We start from the raw sequence: 19,009 nt of genomic DNA on the forward strand, positions 1-19,009 counted from the left end.
ATTCTAGCGTTCATTTTAATTATCTTCCTGGTCAAAAAGCGTTTTCAAAAAACAATTATTTTCAAGATTCACGTTCTTTAAATTTGCAGTAAAAATGCATTAGTTCGACAACTTGAGGATCAATGTCGTGTTTACTAAGCGGAGGCGTCAGTAAAGCCACACACCCCTCATTAATGGTTATTTAACCAAACATTGCGGATGGCAAAGGTTCCCCAAATTTCTCCAAGTGAAGTCTATTCTTGACCGAATAGATGGCCTGTCAAAAACGTCACACCAAGATGTTATCGGCGAATTTGAATCATATTTAATCTGTCCTACTTTATTATCCACGTAGGAATCGCATTCGTAACACCAGACGGACAAGTCGGAGAAACTGAGTACCAAGGAAGTGACCACTGGTGTTGTGGTGTTCCTTCATGTGACCAGCAACGAACCGCCCGCAGTTAACCTGGTGCAATGAAATCAAATTAGTCCCCACTTAAATACTGTAAAGAGACACTGTCTTACCTGATAACAAGATAAGCAGACCCAGTTCTCCGAACGATCTTGGCAACTTGAAGCATGGGGTTTGAAGACCCCAATGAATGGTATCATCATCGGGACGAACGTGCTCTTCCAAATGAGGACACCAAGATAATGGAACTACAGAGTACAATTTGCCCTGCGTCATTGCCTATTAAAATCATTGTCCAATGTGTGCGTTTAAGGATATGATACTTATAAGAAAAATTCGGACTTCATTACCTCGATGTTTTCTTGCAATAGCAAGAATTCCTGCAGGGTCTTTGGAGGAGGGGCTTCGGTCACACCGGAAGCTTCCAGTAGTAATACACACCCTTCTGTGATTGTTTCTGGTTCCTCATTGGAAGCTGCCGATGACTCGAGCTGAAGTTGTTCCAGTTGTTCTTCGATGCTCAGCAGATTTTTGTTCACTTCGCAAGGTGGAAGAACATCGCCTTCGGGTAAATCGACATGGAAACGGAGACTACTCCAGTAAGATTGCTGATGGCTGACAACTCTCTGAATGGTGCTCACAGCTGCCGGATTGAGCGGTTCGAAGCGTGGCGTAGGCAATGGATCTCCTAATAACGCTTTGGCACACATGGTCATTGAATGCGAAATCGAATCCAAGTTATAGCCACCCTCTAACAGTATGGCTACACGTCCTTGAGCAAGGGAACTGAGCATATTCGTCATTTGTCCATATCCTTCTGGAGTAATCTTGCAGCCTGTGTGTATCAGACATAAGTGTAATCATCACATGAAGTGCGATTCAAAACAGAATTTCATTACCTCCCAATGGATCACCTTGAGCAGCATCAAAACCAGCTGCAACGAGAACTAGCTGTGGATCGTATTGATATGCTATTGGCATAATTATTTGCTGAAATGCTGCAAGGTACTCTGTGTCACCCATCCCTCTCTGTTGCAATTTAACATACATCGAAAACATTAGATAATCCAGACAGTCCAGTTTGAGTTTTAGCATAACGCACCTTAGGCCACGCTATGTTAACGGTATAACCAGCTCCAGAACCTGTCCCAGTAACATTACAATCGGATTCTTCTGGTTTTAAAGGGAAAATGTCAAGCCGATGCAGTGAAACATACAAGACTCGTGGATCCTCTTCAAACATCCGCTGGATTCCATTACCGTGATGCACGTCCCAATCGATAATAAGAATTCTGAATTCATTGAAATACAAAATTCATTCAATTAATTCAATCGACTTGATTAATATCCATTATAATAAAAACCTTTCCAGCTGATGGATTTCAATGGCGTATTTAGCCGCTAAGGCGGTATTGTTGAAGAAGCAAAACCCATAGGCTTCATCGCATTCCGCGTGATGACCCGGTGGCCGAATGACTCCGATGCCACTGCGACTCTCGCCACTCAGTATGCTTTCAACGATCTGGAGCGAAGAACCGGCGGAAAGCAAAGCAGCACTACCCAAACATTTCAAGAAAAACAGTTTAGAAGATGCGTGATATGAATTACTAATTCATAACTACTTGTAGGTATCCGGGCAGATGAAAATGGAGCCGTACTGTCGTTCCAACTGGTTGAGCGTTGACTGTTTTTTACCAGCAGTTACTGCGATTTCGTCAATATAATCGGCTTTGTGTAACCACAGCAATTCTTCCCGAGTGGCATCTCGAGCATCCAGCCGATAACAACGATCCAGCACTCCGTATTCTAATAACTTCTGGTAGATGGAAGTTATTCGCGCAGGTCGCTCAGGGTGACCCCTATAGAAAAATTGTGAATATTTTATTCAGGGAAGGACATTTACAAGAATTCGAATGTGTTTACTTACGGTTCGTTGACATTACGATGTGAAGCCATTCTCTCATCGTAGACGAAACATAGCCGATGTTTAGGCACCGCCAGACTCGTTTCTGGAACACCCAAAAATTAAACTAGCTAATGAAGCGATATTTTAACTGGTAATTCACCTTTGATGAGCTTATCGAGTCTTTGATCCAGAAGGTTAATTGTCTCGCGATTTTGAACTGGGTAACAATTTCGAGTGGCAAAAGTTGTCGGTTTGACGTCACTTCCCTCGAACGTAACACTGGGTACAAAGTACGTTCCTTCCTTTTTGCTGCCCACTTTTGAAACGTCAAAACGGCCCTGGAACTGTAGACATTTCCAAAAGGGGCGAAGCACATATATGGCACTCAGGACACTTTGCTGAATGCTTTAAAAGGGAATCAATTAGGTTGCAACAAAAACACCAGAACGCGTAATGAAAAATCTTACCTAAGTGACGGCTCATCAACTTTCGAGATGATTGGGCAAGGATCGCCAAGCAAAGTTCGCAAAGTCAGGGCAGCTCCCTCAGCCAAAGATTTCAAGCAGTACCCTCCCTAAATCGATTTATTTATTGTGTGACTATTACAGATTAATAATTCAATATTTTAAAATACCTCGAGAACTATGGCAAGCTTTCCCTGGGCCAATCCCATCAGCGACGACGTCAAGTGTGAGTAACACGCAGGAGTGATTTCCATTTCTCCCTGAAAATGTCAAAAAGCAAATCAACCAATCAAATGTCAAATTTATATCTTTATGCAAGTTTATAAATCTTAAATAACATGATACAAAGTTCTGAACCTTCTCGTCGCCCAGTGCAGAATCGAAGCCAGAAGAGACGAGAACAAGATCAGGACGAAACTATGACATGCAAACCAAGAAAAGAAAAGAGTAAGTAAGAAATTTTCATACAATACCTCAAAACAACCCAAGGCGGCGTCATAACCAGCTGATATTATTATCAACTCTGGTTGAAACTGAGGCAAAAATGAAGTGTTTTAAAAGACTTTTATGCGTTAATTGGACAAAACATGGATTGCACATCATTAATAATAATCGGAATGCAAGAAACAAAAATAAAAAAGATGAATTACTTCATAAGCCAGAGGCAATAGCAGATGGTGCCAAATGGCCAGATAGTCAGCGTTACCCATTTTAGTTTTATTCAATGGCACGTTCACGTTGAAGCCTTTGCCAGCCCCACTGCCTATATAGTGAAAATCACTTTCACGAAGGTTGGGCCAAAAAGCGCCGTGCTCGTAACGATGAACCGAAAAGTACAGGACTCTAAATATATTCCAAAAACAGAACCGTAAATAATGAAAAGAAACGTGATTATTTATAAAATGAGCTGTATACATTACCTGGGGTCGTCGTAGAACATTTGTTGAGTTGCCTGCCCATGGTGAACATCCCAGTCAACAATCAGTATTCTTTCAACACTTTTGTTGTCTAATGCATGCTGGGCTGCAATGGCCACATTGTTGAAAAAACAATAGCCACAGTATTCACTTTTCATGGCATGATGCCCTGGCGGTCTATAAACCCACATTTAAACTAGGTCAATAAAGAACATGAGACATTAATTCTATTACCTGACTATTGCCATTCCATTCTGAACCTTTCCATCAAGTATAGCATCAACAATTTCAACAGTTGATCCAGCTGCCAGCAATGCTAGTTCATTAGTTGATGGATGAATATAAATGGCATCATAACCAGAGCTTATAGCTTCCAATGCTTCAGCATCTGGGCTACCATCTGTTCCTTTGAGCAATTCAATTCTGTCTGGTGTATGAAGTTTCAGAAGTTCCTCTGTGGTAGCTTTTCTTGGTTGAATATCTACACAACGCTGCAACAATCCATATTCACAGCATCTAACCAATTTTGTTATTATCAACTCTTGAAGAAGAGGAAAAATACCAAGCTGCATCTAGCTGAGGGACTTACCTTTCCAGAACTCGTGTGAATCTCTCTGGACATTCAGGGTAATTTGGATCCCAAAGACATTGGTGCTCCACCATTCGTTCATCATAAATAATTCCTGTTTGTCCTGAGATCTTATCTTTACAATCCCTTGTCTGAAGAAAAATAATTTTATTATGTCTACCATCAGCACAATCTGTAACTTTTCCATTTAGCCAAATTAAAGACTATCTATATAAATGGTAACCTTACATTTTGTAGGTGATCCACAAATACATTTACTTTGTCATTCTTTTTACTGGATGGTGAGCGACTTTTGACAAAGTTGGAAAACTTGGTCGGTTTACTCATCTTCAGCTCAGGGACTGACTGTAATTTGACTTTGACAGACTAACTTTAATCAACACAACAAACAAGCTCTAGCTTGCAGACGTCATCTTGTGGTAGCCTGTTGAACCGCTTGCTAAACGCGTCCGAATTTTACTAGAAGTTAGAACGTCCTAGCAGTTATTTTACCTAACGCTGATTTGCAACTATTTTATTTAAATACTATTGATAATTGTGGTCTTTAATCTTTTTTTTCTTCACCATTGAATGATTGCAATAAACTTTCAAAAATTGATTTGAAATCCCCACTTTGATGACACGTTTGCACATTTTCGGATGAATAGAAATCCCCACTTGAATAATGCGACCATATTATATAAGTTTCTGATGGGGAATCCATAGAATAAGATGAAAACTCTTAAGAGTCCAGAAAGAAATTTTAAAGTGAATTCCCACCTGTTGGTGTTGGTCCGTTTAAAGAATTTTGTATTCGGGTTCAACTTAGTTGTTCTAGCCGTGACACAATTTCGGGTGAGTTTGCCATTATTTGCGGACGAAATCGTTCATACATCGAACGCTGTTTGTTTCGTTGCACAGAGAAATGATTCCCTGTAAGAACGTGATTTCTTTCGGTTGTGTTTTCGAGGCGGTTAACTACTGTCTCGGTGAAGTGACCGTCTGAATTGCCCCTTGCGCATTCGCAACGTACGAAGGATAAATAAATAAATAATACTTAGTAGTACAGTAGTAAGTACACGGTGAGAGTGTACGGAGGTACATAGTCTCACCTTCATGTTGTATACCCTAGGAAATGTAAGTGTAAAAGAACACATCGACAAATATTTGAAGGAGCAAATAATAAGAAAGGGTTTAAGACGGAGTTAACACATAAGAGCGACAACAATAAGCGATACTAATTGTGTAAATCAGACAGAAGGAGCCCAATCCTATTCAGATGATTCCTAGATAAATTCAACGACAACAAGAGATGGAGACGATTCGATTATCTGCTTCATTCAGCCAGATTTTGAGGTAAGTTTGACACCCTTTTTATGCTCTGTCCATCTGGTTGTGGTGCTTCGTTTTTCCGTTTAAGGGGTTGAGTACCAGTTGCATTCTCTAAGATTTGAATTGATTCGGCTAGGTGTTTGATAGATTTTCTAAAATATCTGCGCCGTATATCATCAAGCGCGGTATTTGAAAAACTGTTTTTTGCGTTCACGTCAATTCCGGACTGGATCAAGATTTGGATTGCGGCGGTTAAATTTTCACTTGAATTGTTTTCACACAACAAGTGGAGCGCATTACTTCCGTCTTCGTCCTTTGCGTTCACGTCGATTCCGGACTGGATCAAGATTTGGATTGCGGCGGTTAAATTTTTACTTGATTTGTTTCCACACAACAAGTGGAGTGCATTACTTCCGTCTTCGCCCTTTGCGTTCACGTCGATTCCGGGCTGGATCAAGATTTGGATTGCGGCGGTCAAATTTTCACTTGAATTGTTCATACACAACAAGTGGAGCGCATTACGTCCCCACCCGTTTATTGCGTTCACGTCGATTCCGGATTGGATCAAGATTTGGATTGCGGCGGTTAAATTTTCACTTGAATTGTTTCTACACAACAAGTGGAGCGCATTTTGTCTGATCCAACCCTTTGCGTTCACGTCGATTCCGGACTGGATCAAGATTTGTATTGCGTCGGTTAAATTTTCACATGAATTTTTTTCACACAACAAGTGGAGCGCATTCTGTCTCCGATTGTTTATTGCGTTCACGTCGATTCCGGACTGGATCAAGATTTGGATTGCGGCGGTAAAATTTTGGCTTAAATCGTTTTTAAACAACAAGTGGAGCGCATTACGTCCGTCTTCGTCCTTTGCGTTCACGTCGATTCCGGACTGGATCAAGATTTGGATTGCGGCGATTAAATTTTCAGTTAAATCGTATTTAAACAACAAGTGGAGCGCATTACGTCCGTCTTCGTCCTTTGCGTTCACGTCGATTCCGGACTGGATCAAGATTTGGATTGCGGCGGTTAAATTTTGGGTTAAATCGTATTTAAACAACAAGTGGAGCGCATTACGTCCGTCTTTGTTCTTTGCGTTCACGTCGATTCCGGACTGGATCAAGATTTGGATTGCGGCGATTAAATTTTCACTTGAATTGTATTTACACAACAAGTGGAGCGCATTACGTCCGTCTTCGTCCTTTGCGTTCACGTCGATTCCGGACTGGATCAAGATTTGGATTGCGGCGATTAAATTTTCACTTAAATTGTATTTCACACAACAAGTGGAGCGCATTACGTCCGTCTTCGTCCTTTGCGTTCACGTCGATTCTGGATTGGATCAAGATTTGGATTGCGGCGGTTAAACTTTCCCTTTTATTGTTTATACACAACAAGTGGAGCGCATTAATGTCTCTTATTGTTTATTGCGTTCACGTCGATTCCGGACTGGATCAAGATTTGGATTGCGGCGGTTAAATTTTCACTTGAATTGTTTATACACAACAAGTGGAGTGCATTACATCCGTCTTCGTCCTTTGCGTTCACGTCGATTCCGGACTGGATCAAGATTTGGATTGCGGCGGTTAAATTTTCACTTGAATTGTTTCTACACAACAAGTGGAGCGCATTACGTCCCCATTCGTTTATTGCGTTCACGTCGATTCCGGACTGGATCAAGATTTGGATTGCGGCGGTTAAATTTTCACTTGAATTGTTTTTTACACAACAAAACCATTTATCCACCGTATGTATTTTTTCCCTCCGTTTATTGCGTTCACGTCGATTCCGGACTGGATCAAGATTTGGATTGCGGTGGTTAAATTTTTGCTTGAATTGTCTCTACACAGCAAGTGAAGCGCATTACGTCCGTTTACGTTCTTTGCGTTCACGTCGATTTGGAACTGGATCAACTCTTCGATATTTCCTGTTAGATCGAATTGAGAGTTGCCAGAACATAGTTGACGTAATTTTTCCTGTTTTCCAGTAAGCTGAATAGAATAAAGTGAAAATTGTCTAGATGATCGACGTTCGAATTCGAATTTCATCATATTGATATTACCTTCTCTTTGATAGATTGTAGTTGTTTGACGACTTCAGTCGATGTTATCCTAGTAATAGGTTCGTTTTCCAACATTTTTTGAAGTAGATCATTCTCGTAAAGGTTACGTAAAAAGATGTTAATTTCTAAATCAGAGCCAAAAACTTTTGATTAACGGAAAAGAATATTATTCCACTAAATCGAGAAATACTTTGCATATTGACGGGATTCCCTTCCTTTATGTTTTTAAGAATTTCTTCTTTATTTTGTTTCGATCCGTATAGATGTTCCCCGTCCAAGAAAATACAACCAAAGACGAGGCCTTGTGCAAAGACGTCACTTTTGATGTCTCCTCGACACTCCCTACCATCCAATGTAGGTCTCAGTAATTCGGGAGCGATCCAATTTCTGGTTCCTTTTAATGCACTCATCGAGCAAGTTCCCCTCTCATTTACGGATTTGGACAACCCAAAATCTGCCCATTTAAGTGTTACCACAATTTTATTGCCTAGTGATTTTTTCCGAAATGAGAGCATTTTCCGGTTTAATGTCTCGGTGGATTAGTTGAAGCGAATGGATATGTTCGAGACCTGAAGCTAATTGAAGAAAACTGTCGATTTGACGTGGCATAGGTCCGTTGTATTTCTTGGGGTCATCCGACTCCAGGAACAGCTTATCTAACGAGGCGACACACAATTCCAATGCATAGTACCTGTAAAATGGCGACGAAAAAATGATAAGGTATTGATATTGTTTTACATCAAAATCAAGACAAAGTGTCTGACCCGAAGTCTTTGTCACTTTCACAATGAAATAGTTTGACGATGTTTGGATGATTCAACTGTTTCATGGCTTCTTCTTCGTTTCTATTGCAGTTTTGCACCAAAACTCTTTTGACTGCGACTGGCCGGCCTTTGTACTTCCCTTTAAATACGGAGCCAAATCCACCAGTTCCTAGTTGAACACGGGGCTTACTGTCGATCGAAATTTGTCTCTTGTTTCGTTTCGGAATCTCCTCCATTTTTTGTACACCAAAGAAGAAAAAATTTACGGCAGAATATCAAGGATAGCTGAAGTAAGACAAATGACAAGTTCCGAATAGCGCTGCAACAATTGCTTTCTTCCAATCCTTAGCAAATGGCCGACGCCTTCAGTTGACCGTGACACACTGATATCAACTGGTCAGGTTTATCAGCAGTGAAAAATAGCCTTTAACCATTTGAAACGAACAAAAAATGCTTCTCTGCTGATAAACTTGACCAGTACATTTCAGGTTGTATTGCTATCGTTTGGTCGCTAAAGATTAAACGTTATCAATGAAACGTACTTTCCGTTTGCTTAGCAACTGGAAGGAAAATTCACCGTAGGACTGCCATTAAACAATTAGTGGCATTTCAGCTATCCTGGGCGTTTTCTGTGCATCGTGAAAAAATGGCGGAAACTCCAAAACGAAAAAAGAAACAAATTTCGATCGACAGTAGGTCTAACCGCGTAGAACTAGGAGTTGGTAGCTATGGAAACGTATTTAAAGGGAAGTACAAGGGCCGTCCTGTCGCAGTTAAGAGAGTTTTACTACATTATTACAGCCAAAATGAAGAAGAGGCCATGCTAAAATTGGATCATCCGAACATCATCAAACTTCTTCATTGTGAAAGTGACAACGATTTCAGGTAAGGTTACTTTTTTTGCTGTAAATAGCAAAATGAAATCTATATAATCGATTTTCTTTTTGCTTTTCCTTGCCGTGTTATAGATATTATGCAATGGAATTGTGTGTCGCTTCGTTAGATAAGCTGTTCCTGCAATCAGATCACCCACAAAAATACAACGGATCTATGCCCCGTCATATTGAAGTTTTCCATCAATTAGCTTCAGGTCTCGAACATATCCATTCAAAGAACCTAATTCATCGAGATATTAAACCGGAAAACATTCTCATTTCGATGCAAACCGACGGCCAAAATGAAGAGATAACAATCAAATGGGCAGACTTTGGACTGTCTAGAACAGTCAATGAACGCGGCACATTCACTATGAAAAGCGGAATCAAAGGGACAAAGAAATGGTTCGCTCCCGAAATATTGAGACTTTTAGAGAGGGGCGAAGAAGGTCGAGGAGACGTCAGAAGCGACGTCTTTGCACTTGCCCTCGTCTTTGGATGTCTATTCTTGGACGGACAACATCTCTACGGTTCTGCTCTAAATAAAGACGAACTTGACAAACTAAACAAAAACATAATTGAAGGAAAACCAGTCAACATGCAAAGTAGCCTAATTGCCGATATCTTAGAATAATATTCTTTTCTGTAAACGAAGAATTCATTAATCCACTGTAGAAATTGACGAAAAATTACGCGGCCTGTACGAGAATGAACTCCTTCAAAAAATGTTGGAAGACGATCCTAGCAAAAGAATGACGTCAAAACAAGTTGTCGATCAACTAAAATATATCAAAGAAGAGGTTTAACCAATTTAATGAAACTCGAACTTTAATCTTAACAGTTTTCGCTATGTTCTATTTAGCTTGCTAGAAAAGAGGAGGAATTACGTCAACTATGTGCTGGTGACATACAATTGGAACTAGCGGAGAAAATCAAAGATTTGATCCGCCTCGGAATCGATGTAAACGCAAAGGACAAGGACGGAAATATTGCGCTTGATTATCTGTATAAAAATAGATCAAGAAACCCCAACCAACAAGTGGCCGACGCCATTACAATTCTGGAAGCTGAAACTGTTACTCGGAGCACTAAACGGAAAGGTGAAGAACCCCATGCAGATGAAAATGAGCATAAAAAGCGTGGATAAGCTACCAAAATTCTAGCTGAATAGAGCAAACAGTCATGTCCTCTTTTCTTGTTGTCTTTTGAATCAGATTTCAAACAATTAGAACAGTCTAAGCTTCCACAAAATTTGATTGTCACAGTGAAAAATTCAATTTAAAAAAGATCAAAAGGAAACATCTTAACCTTGGAGCTTCTTTCCAAGCAAAAATAGTGCACCACACTATTGGGGATAATTCAAATTAGAAATCCATTCTTTAAACTGTCATTAAGCCTTTAAATATCAATGACGACCGCTTAATGTTCTCGCTTGGATGTGTAAGCGTCATGTTAAACTGATTCTTGCTTGCTACTTCTAACATTTGACAGTTTTTTTTTTACTTTCATTGACCACTTACTTGGTTGGCGAGTGGTGACTGGTGAGACGGTTGTAGTCTTTTTCCTTCATTCGTCAGTTGGCGAATAGATGTGACAATTTTGAACCAGTTCAACAAAACTGTAGTTACCACCTTGAAAATAAAGAAACAATGTGAATCACAAGACAAAGGAAATAAAGATTTTGATCAATACCCAGTAAAGCGACTCACCAGCCATCCCCTTTCAAATTCTGCAATTTCCCCAGCAACAACTTGAAAATTCTGCAAGCTAATTGCTTCTTCCATTGATTGTTCTGTGTTGGAAACAGCTACTGATGCATTCACTTCCATTCCAACTTTGGTAATGAACTTTTTCTGCTGAAAAGCTAAAAGAACTTAAGAAGGACTTGAATAGTCAGACTGTGAGCTTTGTTTTTATTTTTCCACATACCTTGATGCTTGATATCTAAATAACTTTGATTTCCACGATGATGCCATTTTAAAACTTTCACCAAATTCTAGTCTAGATTTTCTTCTCCAAAATTTAACCTCCACTATGGTAACACGTATGCGACCAGCATTCCACAAGAACAGTAACCACATCAACAAGTCCCATACTATTTTCAAACTCGGACTATTTTCAAACTGAATCGCGGTTTTTTATGTACGTCCGAATTGGAAAAAGAAGCCTTGCACAAAACAAAAGCTAACTTACCTAAGTAGAAGAAGATACTTAGAAATTCAACGTACTTATATGTAACATCATGTAGCAGTTGATACGCAGATTCAAGTTCATTGAATGACTTGCTCCCAGTGTTTGTTTTAGGCCTATAAAAGTCAATTTTCATGAAGCCCAATCGATTTCTTGATGTGTCTTTTGTATAAAATCGACTAAAATCTGGAACTTCCATTAGGGGCGGATGGGTAAGAAAATTATGCTGATCATTCGAGAAAATCTCAAGGCTACTGCTTGCCCGTTGTTCAAGGTCTCTGCTTCATTACTTGCCATTTGATTTTATGTGCATATTCTGTGCTGTGTCGTGTCTTGTTCACTTTCATCCTCATCAACGAACAACGCTAGTAGGAAGAACTATTGGACTATTCGGTGCTATGCATTTTAAACAAGATACGTGCATAGAATCCCGCATGTGGCCGAATTCGCTATCGGAAAGGAAAGCTCTCGAAAAATTAGTTAACACGTGTTTGTGCAATCGCTTATCCACTTACTGGAAACAACTTGGAAGGTATGGACTTTCCGTTTATGTAGATGAAGGATGAAAAAGAACCTTTCATTGGCACGACATTCAGTGAGTGGATGGCAGATAACGTTGGGATCAACTTGGGCAACTGGATGGCCCGGTCCCAAGACGCCAAGACCGTCACACAGCCATTTATGTCCTGCAAACTCGCGTGAAAAGCCATCAAGGCGCTGCCGATAAAATGCCTCCTATACGATTTTTTTTTTTTTTTTTTTTTTTTTTTTTTTTTTTTTTTTTTTTTTTTTTAAAAAATAAAAAATTATTTTTTTTTTTTTTTTAAAAATTTTTATTTTTTTTTTTTTTTTTTATATAAAAAAACCACCCCACCCTAGGGGGGGGGGTGTTTTTTTTTTTTTTTTTTTTTTTTTTTTTTTTATAAAAAAAAAAAAAAAAAAATGGGGGGGTTTTTTTTTTTTTTTTTTTTTTTTTTTTTTTTTAATATTTTTTTTTTTTTTTTTGGGGGGAAAAATTTTTTTTTTTTAAATTTTTTTGTTTTAAATGTTTTTTTTTTTTTTTTTTTTTTTTTTTAAATTAAAAAAAAAAAAAAAAAAAATTCACTCGTATAAGGCGAAGATGAGTAAAAGCACTTTTTCGTATTAGATTACAAAATGAATCTTTCACAATAAAGACGAGATTTTGTCGTTTGGTAACACAGGTACGCACAGGTACAAAGAGATCCCTCTGAGATAATTGGAGTACTATAAAAACCAGTGGTTTTCGAATACATCTTTAATCCTATTCGGACTTGGCCTTTGAAGCAGTCACCTCTTAGTTTTCTTCCCAAAGACAATTGAGTCGCATTCGAGCAGTAAGTATGATGGTTCAGACATATTTGAAACTAAAAACACCATACAGTACCGAAACGAACAGTTAAATCAAATCGAATTTCAAATGTATTGAAATTTCAAAAACGAAAAATGTATCTCATTGAAATTTTTTTCAGGTATACCAATAATGGCATATCGATATCGTTATCAAAATCAAGTCAAGCTGGGTTCAACGACTGTCATGGCTGTTGCTCTGGTAATACTCTGTTGCTCGGCTTTCCTCCCCCAAAGTGCTGCCATCTACTGGGGAGACTGGGGCACCGTTCAATACTGCCCGTCAGGTTCCCCGGTAGTTGGTTTTAGTTTGAAAACGGAAAGACCACAGGGTAGAGATGACGACACAGCTCTCAACGGCATTGCCTTCAAATGTTTGTCATCAAACATTTGGATAACCTCAAGCGTTGGACCGTAAGTTATGATTCGGTATCTGGTAATGTTCACGTTAACATCACGTGTAATTCGATTTCGAAATTTGTCTGCAGTTGGGGTGGTTATGGCAGAGATTTCATTTGCCCAACAGGCACGTACATTACGCAATGCCAACTTCGTGTGGAGTCTCGACAAGGCAGTGGGGACGACACGGCGGCCAACAATTTAAACTGCAAATGCAGCAATAATGACATCATGAACGGTGATGGAACAGAGTGGGGTGGTTGGATGGCCTTCTCTCAGCACTGTTCCAAAGGCATTTGTGGATTGAAAACTCGTGTGGAACGCAGCCAGGGCAGTGGTGATGACACGGCTCTCAACGACGCTAAATTCTTGTGTTGCTAAACGATGATACTCTGTCATCATAGACTAGAAATAAGAGTTGGCAACTGAATCGAAGAGTGTAGTTTTCGTGAGTAAACTATAATTTGTTCACTTTCGTGCTCATTAAATGTGACGCTCGTTGTGAACGTTTCTTTAAATTTCTAACCCTGGGTTTTTAACTTTTCTATTTATCATTTTTTGGGTTCTTTTAATTTCTTGTTTCCTCAAAACCAATAACATCAAATAAACTTTTTTCGTGAAGCCATTTTGTTGTCGTCTTGCTTTAGGGCAGCAATTCCGTCGCGACTGGTGATGAACGTTTAGGCCTTTATAGTTTTAATCTTGAAACCGAAAGAAATGAAAGGCTTTTCTTATATCTGTTTAAGTAGATTCCATTTGCTTCATGTTTCGGATCGCCGAAGGGCAAGCAGGATTTCCTATATTATACGCAACGTCTTTTGCTCGTCGGTTTGTTCACCTGCCCACAAGGAATTGGGTGGGCCGAAACAAAAACACTGAGGTGAAAAGCCTCGTTTGCAAATGCGAGTCCATTACGTTAATGACATGTAGTTTCTGCCAACAAGTATTCGTTTGTTGAGTCTTTTTTTCTCGTTGATCGTATTTCTTATTCACTAGCAGATTGCCTATCGTTTTGGAAGGATTGCAGCTGTTGGTTGATAAATTATACAAGTTGTAGCTCGTCAATTACGAGGTGGGTACATTGGTGCAAAGAGAACAAAAAAAATAATTGAAAAGGGCAATGTACTCTGAGGCTCTCGGTCGCGTTCCCTGGAACTTGATAGATTGCGACTGTTGCCCTCTAACCTTATTCCCTACGCACACACACCCACACACCCCACACGTACACACACTAAAAAAAACACCCATCGTCACTCCTAGAAATAAAAATGTCAAGTCATGGAGCGTTTCTGATGAAACCCGCTATCCCCTATTTCTAGGTATCCGACCCCCCTCCCTATACTCTTCCGCAATGCCGATTCCTCTTGACCTCTTGAATTTACTAATAACCAGCATCAATCGTTCTAGCGGCTTCAGTTGTCTCGTCTCTCTCGCACGGTCCTCATTGTTGGCGTTGCTCTTATTCACAACGTTTTTGCACATCTTTCAAGCATTTTTTTGATTCCACTTAACCGACTCCTTACAGTCCCCCCCACACACACACATCAAATGAACTCGTCAATTGTGGAAACGGCCTCAGGTAAATTTCAATAATGAATCAAATGATAGCTGAATAATTGATTGTTTTTTGTTTTTAATCAATAGGAATGTTTCAGAAATTGAAGGAAATGTCGCAATCTCTGGGCCTGCCCAGTCTCGAATTTATCGACGCTTTGGGCAACACGGTGCAGATGGAAATCCGGTCGCCTTCCTCTTTGGATTTCAAAATCCCGAATTGCGAGTATCAGACGCATTTAATGCGGCTCCTAGTCAACAAGAGTTTACATTTCCTGTTGGAAGTGTTGGGCCAATCGGTCACCACCGGCAATTTCCTGCCCGAAAAATCGGCCCCGGTCGATCCGAATCTGGTCGAGAACGTGTTAGGCTCGTTGAATGGCGGCGTTATAGTTTGCCAGGGACGCGGGATTGTTCGTTTGGAATTAAGGGAGCCATCACGACGGCAGGAAGCCGTGCGTGAAGCTCTGATTGACGGCAATGTCATCACCTATCCCGACTATCGTTACCGATCGTGCGATTGCGAGTTGCTGGTGGACATGCAGAACGGTGCCACCCAATGTTCTCCTTGCGCCACGCCCTACGATCCGTGCCGGCGCCAAATCTTGCCCAACTCGTTGAATTTGTCCGATTTGAACCTAGACAAGATGCAGGGACTTGACAAGGATGAGGGATCGAAAAACGGCCAACAAGAGGATCAAGTGGGACCGACTATTATAGAACATCATCATCACCATCATCATCACTATTACAGGGACGGAGCATCGCCAGTCTCGTTTCTGTACCAAGATCAGAACGCACCTGCGCCCATGTCCCTCACCATCGAATGAAAATCTTCTGAATTTTGAATCGGCGCGTTGGTAAAGCCGCTGGAATGAACTTTGTCTTTTATTTTTATTTTTCTTATTCGACCACTATACGTACCTTCTATTTTTATACTGAAACAAAAGAAAACGTCGGTAAATCTCGACGACGTTTGTATGTGACGTTTGTATGTGTCCCTAAACGTAAGAACGATGTTTATTCGTTGTGACCCAAGTTGGCTTGTAATGGTTTATCTTTTAATCACCCCATTTGACTAGTAGAACTTGTAGCGTCAGCGTTGTTGTGTCTTGTCCGTTTTTGGTCTCCGAGTGTGAACCAATAAAAGGAAATTGTTTTATTAAAGACGGCAGTGACTATCGTATGCAATCGACTTCCAGCAAATGTGTTATAGCGATTCAGGCTCAAAAAATGGCGTAGCTAGTACGCATTGTTTTAGTCTGCTTGAAGAATTTATCGACGTTGCCGAATTGCACGCATACAAGACGATGGGGCGGCTGGTGGTTCCAGAATTGACGGCCACAGCTTTATTTCTTGCATGTGTTGATATTCAGGAATCATCACATGTTTTCCAGCATGCGACCAACAGAAGGACCAATGGTCCATCCGAGTTGAGATTGTCTTAGTTCGACGATGTCGAGCCGGGATCGGCTGTGACGATGGTGTGGAATTGATTTCGCTTTCGCATGATTGCATCGCAATTCAACGAGAGAAATCGGGGAAGATCCTCGATGTATTTCTAAAGAATGTGCGTGGTTCTAAATAATAACGATCCTGTTTAGTTCTCTGCAACGTTCACGAAATATTTTTGTAAGAGTACATTCCCGTTAAGGCAGCACGTCAATAGACTATATAGCAATCATTTACTACATATTTGATCGACTTTTGTATCGTTTGCAAATGTCTCTCTTCAATTAATGCCCGTGTTTGTATTCTTGTATAATAAACCGTTTGAGATTTTATTGACGGATTCGGGGAGTTTTTCAACTCGTGTAGGCAACACTGTATGGGCTTTTCACATGATCGCAACAATTTTCGGATTCATTGGGTGAAACTGCGCTAAATAAAGATGCAACGGACAAAACCTCGGCCATATTCGTTCGTATTCTAGAAGGACAAGAGGACACAAAATATGACATTGAGCTTGTCCCCCCAAAAGTGCCCCAGGCTATTATTGTTCGTCGATCAGGAAGGTTTTCGTCTGCTAGGTCAACTTGATAATAAAGCCTACCTGACGTGGGCTTTTCTTCAGCGATCAAGGTCTTTTTTTAATGAAACCTGTTGCATGTATAATCAGCTATACTGTCTGTGTTGAATAAGTGAATAAAAGGAGAGGTGGATTTATGCGATCCGTTAGCCGACACGTTACAAAACAAATCTTGGAAATGCCGATGGGGCATGCCATATTGGATCAGGTTTGTCCTTTTTTTCTTTTTTGTGGTTTTCCCCCCTGATGTGTGTTTACGCCTCAACCTCTTGGGTGGATGCTGCTTATCCACTTTGTGTGGCTGGCAATTAGTTGAACACGCAGCAGCTCGATGCAATTGCACAATCGAGAAGATGTCGAAATATTCAAATGAAACAATTGGAGAATTCACAAGAAGAAAAAATCAAGTAGAATTAAAAGAGCTTAATATTATCAAAGTAACGTGATGACAACGACTGTCTCTGTAACGCGAAACTGGGATGAATATTCATATTAATCTATCGGGAATAGATTATAATACGAAGAGGAGGACAGCACCCGCCACGCCTTAGTTTGTTATTGCTATGAATGATTTTTGATTTCTCGTCAATTTGATGACACCCCCTCTACCAGGTAATCGTTTCCTCCCAACCCTATTTCGCAATGCTTTCGCCCCGGCTTTATAACATTCGGATCGAATCTTTTAGTTCCAGTTGGACTCTTCCTTCCTACCATCGGTCATCGTGCGATACGTGTCCTTTGTGAACTGTTTTAACCTTTAAGAAATGGAACAACAACGTTCTGCAAGTCCCTCGCCAACAAACGACAGACCACCAAGTAAAATTTTTTTAAATCATTTCCTCATTTTGAATAAAAACGAAAAAATAAATTGGACGGTTAGGTGTGTTACGTGACTTGATTGAGATGGCCCGCAGCCGTGGATTATCGGATATTGAATACATTCAGGACGGATTGAAACATTGGCTGAATATCGGTCCATCGACTTCTTATCGCGTTCCGTACGGCTACAGCACCCATTTGATGCAACTCCACATTGACAGTGATTTAAACTTTTATCTTGAAGCCTTGAACCGTCTAGTGCACACGGGCTGCATCCGCTCCTCAACGACGGACCGGATCGATCCGAATTTAGCCGCCCCGCTTTTAGATTCGTTAAATGGTGGCCTCACCGTCTGTCAGGGACGGGGTCATGTTCCAGATGAATTGTTAGACCTGTCGCATCGAAAACAAGCCATTGAGCAGGGTCTGCTTAATGGCAATTTCATTTCGTATCCGGACAATCGTTACCGATCGCACGATTGCAAATTCGTGATTGACGGCCAGACCGGAGCCACCCAATGTCCTTCGTGTGCTCAACCGGACGATCCGTGTCGACGTCAATGGCCCGATCCTTTCCGTATTGCACCTCTATCCGAATTGGCGATGAGACGCGAGCAACGAGATGGGCGTCCGCTTTACACGCCGACAACGGGAGTGACATCGCCAACAACATCGACAAGCAACGACGTCTTGTAAGTTGTGTGTCCTTGGCTCAAACATTCGATTCAATCATCATTCAACCATTGAATCAAATTCTGTTTGCAGCTCAATGAAAGAGAGGACAAGAAAAGGGGAATGAATGATCTTTGTTGCAATTAGGGCCACGGAGTCAATTCCGTCAAACGCAAAGCTCGCAGGATTCTCGTTCGCATCAACCGCATAACCTTGTCGGCGTGTTCCGAACTGATGACCCGACCTGAATCGACAAACGGAACACGACTGCACACTTCAAACCAAACGAAATTTCGAGTTGTTGCTAATTTGAATTGTGAAAAATGTCCCGTCTGTTTTGGATTCGAAATCTCCCCCAGTATAAGGAATGTGTACATTTCAAGTGTGTGCACAGAATGTAATCTAAATGTTCTTTTCTTTTTGCGTTGTTCTAAAACTAATAGAGTCGTATATATACTGTACAACCATTCAAGTTGTGTGTATACTTTAATGACACGCTACGTTGGTTGGCGTAGACTACCCCAAAATAGAATAGAGGACAACAATTTTCAGTCTGAAGGACCGAATGTCATTTAAAAATAACATTCCGAGTAGACTCTAAATGATTTCTTTAAATGCTAATGACCTACCCTAATGCCCTCTATTATAATTCGTTGATGGCGACGATTCAACTTCGTCTTTTTCTATAAATATAAT

General features: G+C 40.5%; 7 protein-coding genes across 9 annotated transcripts; 4 read left to right on the forward strand and 3 right to left on the reverse strand.

Annotated features, from left to right (window-relative positions):
• Positions 1-181: 181 nt before the first annotated feature.
• Positions 182-5,174, reverse strand: LOC116931698 (histone deacetylase 6). Its single transcript, XM_045180572.1, is given in 20 exon segments — positions 182-256; positions 319-387; positions 389-448; positions 508-558; positions 560-673; positions 745-1,229; positions 1,294-1,423; positions 1,497-1,686; positions 1,759-1,950; positions 2,017-2,253; positions 2,322-2,403; positions 2,461-2,705; positions 2,768-2,874; positions 2,935-3,024; positions 3,122-3,181; positions 3,415-3,607; positions 3,685-3,858; positions 3,916-4,197; positions 4,271-4,401; positions 4,499-5,174. Coding segments are annotated over 20 exon segments (3,066 nt in total). The 5' UTR covers positions 4,598-5,174.
• A 139-nt stretch (positions 5,175-5,313) lies between these two features.
• Positions 5,314-7,006, reverse strand: LOC123477036 (serine/threonine-protein phosphatase 6 regulatory ankyrin repeat subunit A-like). The gene has a single exon (XM_045180229.1). The coding sequence runs from the start codon at positions 6,876-6,878 to the stop codon at positions 5,586-5,588; it is 1,293 nt and encodes a 430-aa protein (XP_045036164.1). The 5' UTR covers positions 6,879-7,006; the 3' UTR covers positions 5,314-5,585.
• Positions 7,007-7,302: 296 nt separating this feature from the next.
• LOC116931707 (serine/threonine-protein kinase/endoribonuclease ire-1) lies at positions 7,303-8,643 on the reverse strand. Its single transcript, XM_045180573.1, has 5 exons — positions 8,408-8,643; positions 8,213-8,334; positions 7,834-8,130; positions 7,644-7,768; positions 7,303-7,572 (listed from the first exon to the last, which is right to left on the reverse strand). The coding sequence occupies exons 1-5, from the start codon at positions 8,641-8,643 to the stop codon at positions 7,303-7,305; spliced, it is 1,050 nt and encodes a 349-aa protein (XP_045036508.1).
• Positions 8,644-9,053: 410 nt separating this feature from the next.
• On the forward strand, positions 9,054-10,472 carry LOC116935026 (serine/threonine-protein kinase/endoribonuclease IRE1). The gene is made up of 4 exons (XM_032942413.2): positions 9,054-9,292; positions 9,376-9,887; positions 9,958-10,082; positions 10,145-10,472. The coding sequence occupies exons 1-4, from the start codon at positions 9,054-9,056 to the stop codon at positions 10,427-10,429; spliced, it is 1,161 nt and encodes a 386-aa protein (XP_032798304.2). The 3' UTR covers positions 10,430-10,472.
• A 2,197-nt stretch (positions 10,473-12,669) lies between these two features.
• On the forward strand, positions 12,670-13,860 carry LOC116934166 (vitelline membrane outer layer protein 1-like). The gene is made up of 3 exons (XM_032941761.2): positions 12,670-12,827; positions 12,963-13,254; positions 13,329-13,860. The coding sequence occupies exons 2-3, from the start codon at positions 12,974-12,976 to the stop codon at positions 13,618-13,620; spliced, it is 573 nt and encodes a 190-aa protein (XP_032797652.2). The 5' UTR covers positions 12,670-12,827; positions 12,963-12,973; the 3' UTR covers positions 13,621-13,860.
• A 612-nt stretch (positions 13,861-14,472) lies between these two features.
• On the forward strand, positions 14,473-15,960 carry LOC123477037. Its single transcript, XM_045180232.1, has 2 exons — positions 14,473-14,818; positions 14,884-15,960. Exons 1-2 carry the CDS (start codon positions 14,788-14,790, stop codon positions 15,621-15,623), a joined length of 771 nt encoding a protein of 256 aa, XP_045036167.1. The 5' UTR covers positions 14,473-14,787; the 3' UTR covers positions 15,624-15,960.
• Positions 15,961-16,797: 837 nt separating this feature from the next.
• Positions 16,798-18,785, forward strand: LOC116931710. 3 transcript variants are annotated; one of them, XM_045180233.1, is made up of 5 exons: positions 16,798-17,030; positions 17,333-17,434; positions 17,509-17,638; positions 17,703-18,333; positions 18,407-18,785. In XM_045180233.1, the coding sequence occupies exons 3-5, from the start codon at positions 17,587-17,589 to the stop codon at positions 18,438-18,440; spliced, it is 717 nt and encodes a 238-aa protein (XP_045036168.1). In that variant the 5' UTR covers positions 16,798-17,030; positions 17,333-17,434; positions 17,509-17,586; the 3' UTR covers positions 18,441-18,785. The 3 variants fall into 3 exon arrangements, with proteins under 3 accessions (XP_045036168.1, XP_032795227.2, XP_032795229.2); XM_032939336.2 differs by having other exon boundaries at positions 18,461-18,785; XM_032939338.2 differs by lacking the exon at positions 17,333-17,434 and having other exon boundaries at positions 18,461-18,785.
• Positions 18,786-19,009: the final 224 nt, after the last annotated feature.

The sequence above is a fragment of the Daphnia magna genome, linkage group LG10 (genome assembly GCF_020631705.1).
Source record: "Daphnia magna isolate NIES linkage group LG10, ASM2063170v1.1, whole genome shotgun sequence".
Classification (NCBI taxonomy): domain Eukaryota; kingdom Metazoa; phylum Arthropoda; class Branchiopoda; order Diplostraca; family Daphniidae; genus Daphnia; species Daphnia magna.

What these genes read in the sequence shown, in the direction of transcription:
- LOC123477036 (XM_045180229.1), bottom strand. Translation starts at nt 6,878, where the DNA reads ATGCGCTCCACTTGTTGTGTGAAATACAATTTAAGTGAAAATTTAATC.
- LOC116931707 (XM_045180573.1), bottom strand. Translation starts at nt 8,643, where the DNA reads ATGGAGGAGATTCCGAAACGAAACAAGAGACAAATTTCGATCGACAGT. An exon ending in GAAAGTGACAAAGACTTCGG is followed by an intron (nt 8,335 to 8,407) that starts GTCAGACACTTT and finishes GCCATTTTACAG; the next exon opens with GTACTATGCATTGGAATTGT. An exon ending in TACAATCTATCAAAGAGAAG is followed by an intron (nt 7,573 to 7,643) that starts GTAATATCAATA and finishes TATTCTATTCAG; the next exon opens with CTTACTGGAAAACAGGAAAA.
- LOC116935026 (XM_032942413.2), top strand. Translation starts at nt 9,054, where the DNA reads ATGGCGGAAACTCCAAAACGAAAAAAGAAACAAATTTCGATCGACAGT. An exon ending in GAAAGTGACAACGATTTCAG is followed by an intron (nt 9,293 to 9,375) that starts GTAAGGTTACTT and finishes GCCGTGTTATAG; the next exon opens with ATATTATGCAATGGAATTGT. An exon ending in AAAACCAGTCAACATGCAAA is followed by an intron (nt 9,888 to 9,957) that starts GTAGCCTAATTG and finishes AATCCACTGTAG; the next exon opens with AAATTGACGAAAAATTACGC.
- LOC116934166 (XM_032941761.2), top strand. Translation starts at nt 12,974, where the DNA reads ATGGCATATCGATATCGTTATCAAAATCAAGTCAAGCTGGGTTCAACG. An exon ending in ATAACCTCAAGCGTTGGACC is followed by an intron (nt 13,255 to 13,328) that starts GTAAGTTATGAT and finishes ATTTGTCTGCAG; the next exon opens with TTGGGGTGGTTATGGCAGAG.
- LOC123477037 (XM_045180232.1), top strand. Translation starts at nt 14,788, where the DNA reads ATGAACTCGTCAATTGTGGAAACGGCCTCAG. An exon ending in AATTGTGGAAACGGCCTCAG is followed by an intron (nt 14,819 to 14,883) that starts GTAAATTTCAAT and finishes TTTAATCAATAG; the next exon opens with GAATGTTTCAGAAATTGAAG.
- LOC116931710 (XM_032939336.2), top strand. Translation starts at nt 17,587, where the DNA reads ATGGAACAACAACGTTCTGCAAGTCCCTCGCCAACAAACGACAGACCA. An exon ending in AACAAACGACAGACCACCAA is followed by an intron (nt 17,639 to 17,702) that starts GTAAAATTTTTT and finishes TTGGACGGTTAG; the next exon opens with GTGTGTTACGTGACTTGATT. An exon ending in TCGACAAGCAACGACGTCTT is followed by an intron (nt 18,334 to 18,460) that starts GTAAGTTGTGTG and finishes TGTTGCAATTAG; the next exon opens with GGCCACGGAGTCAATTCCGT.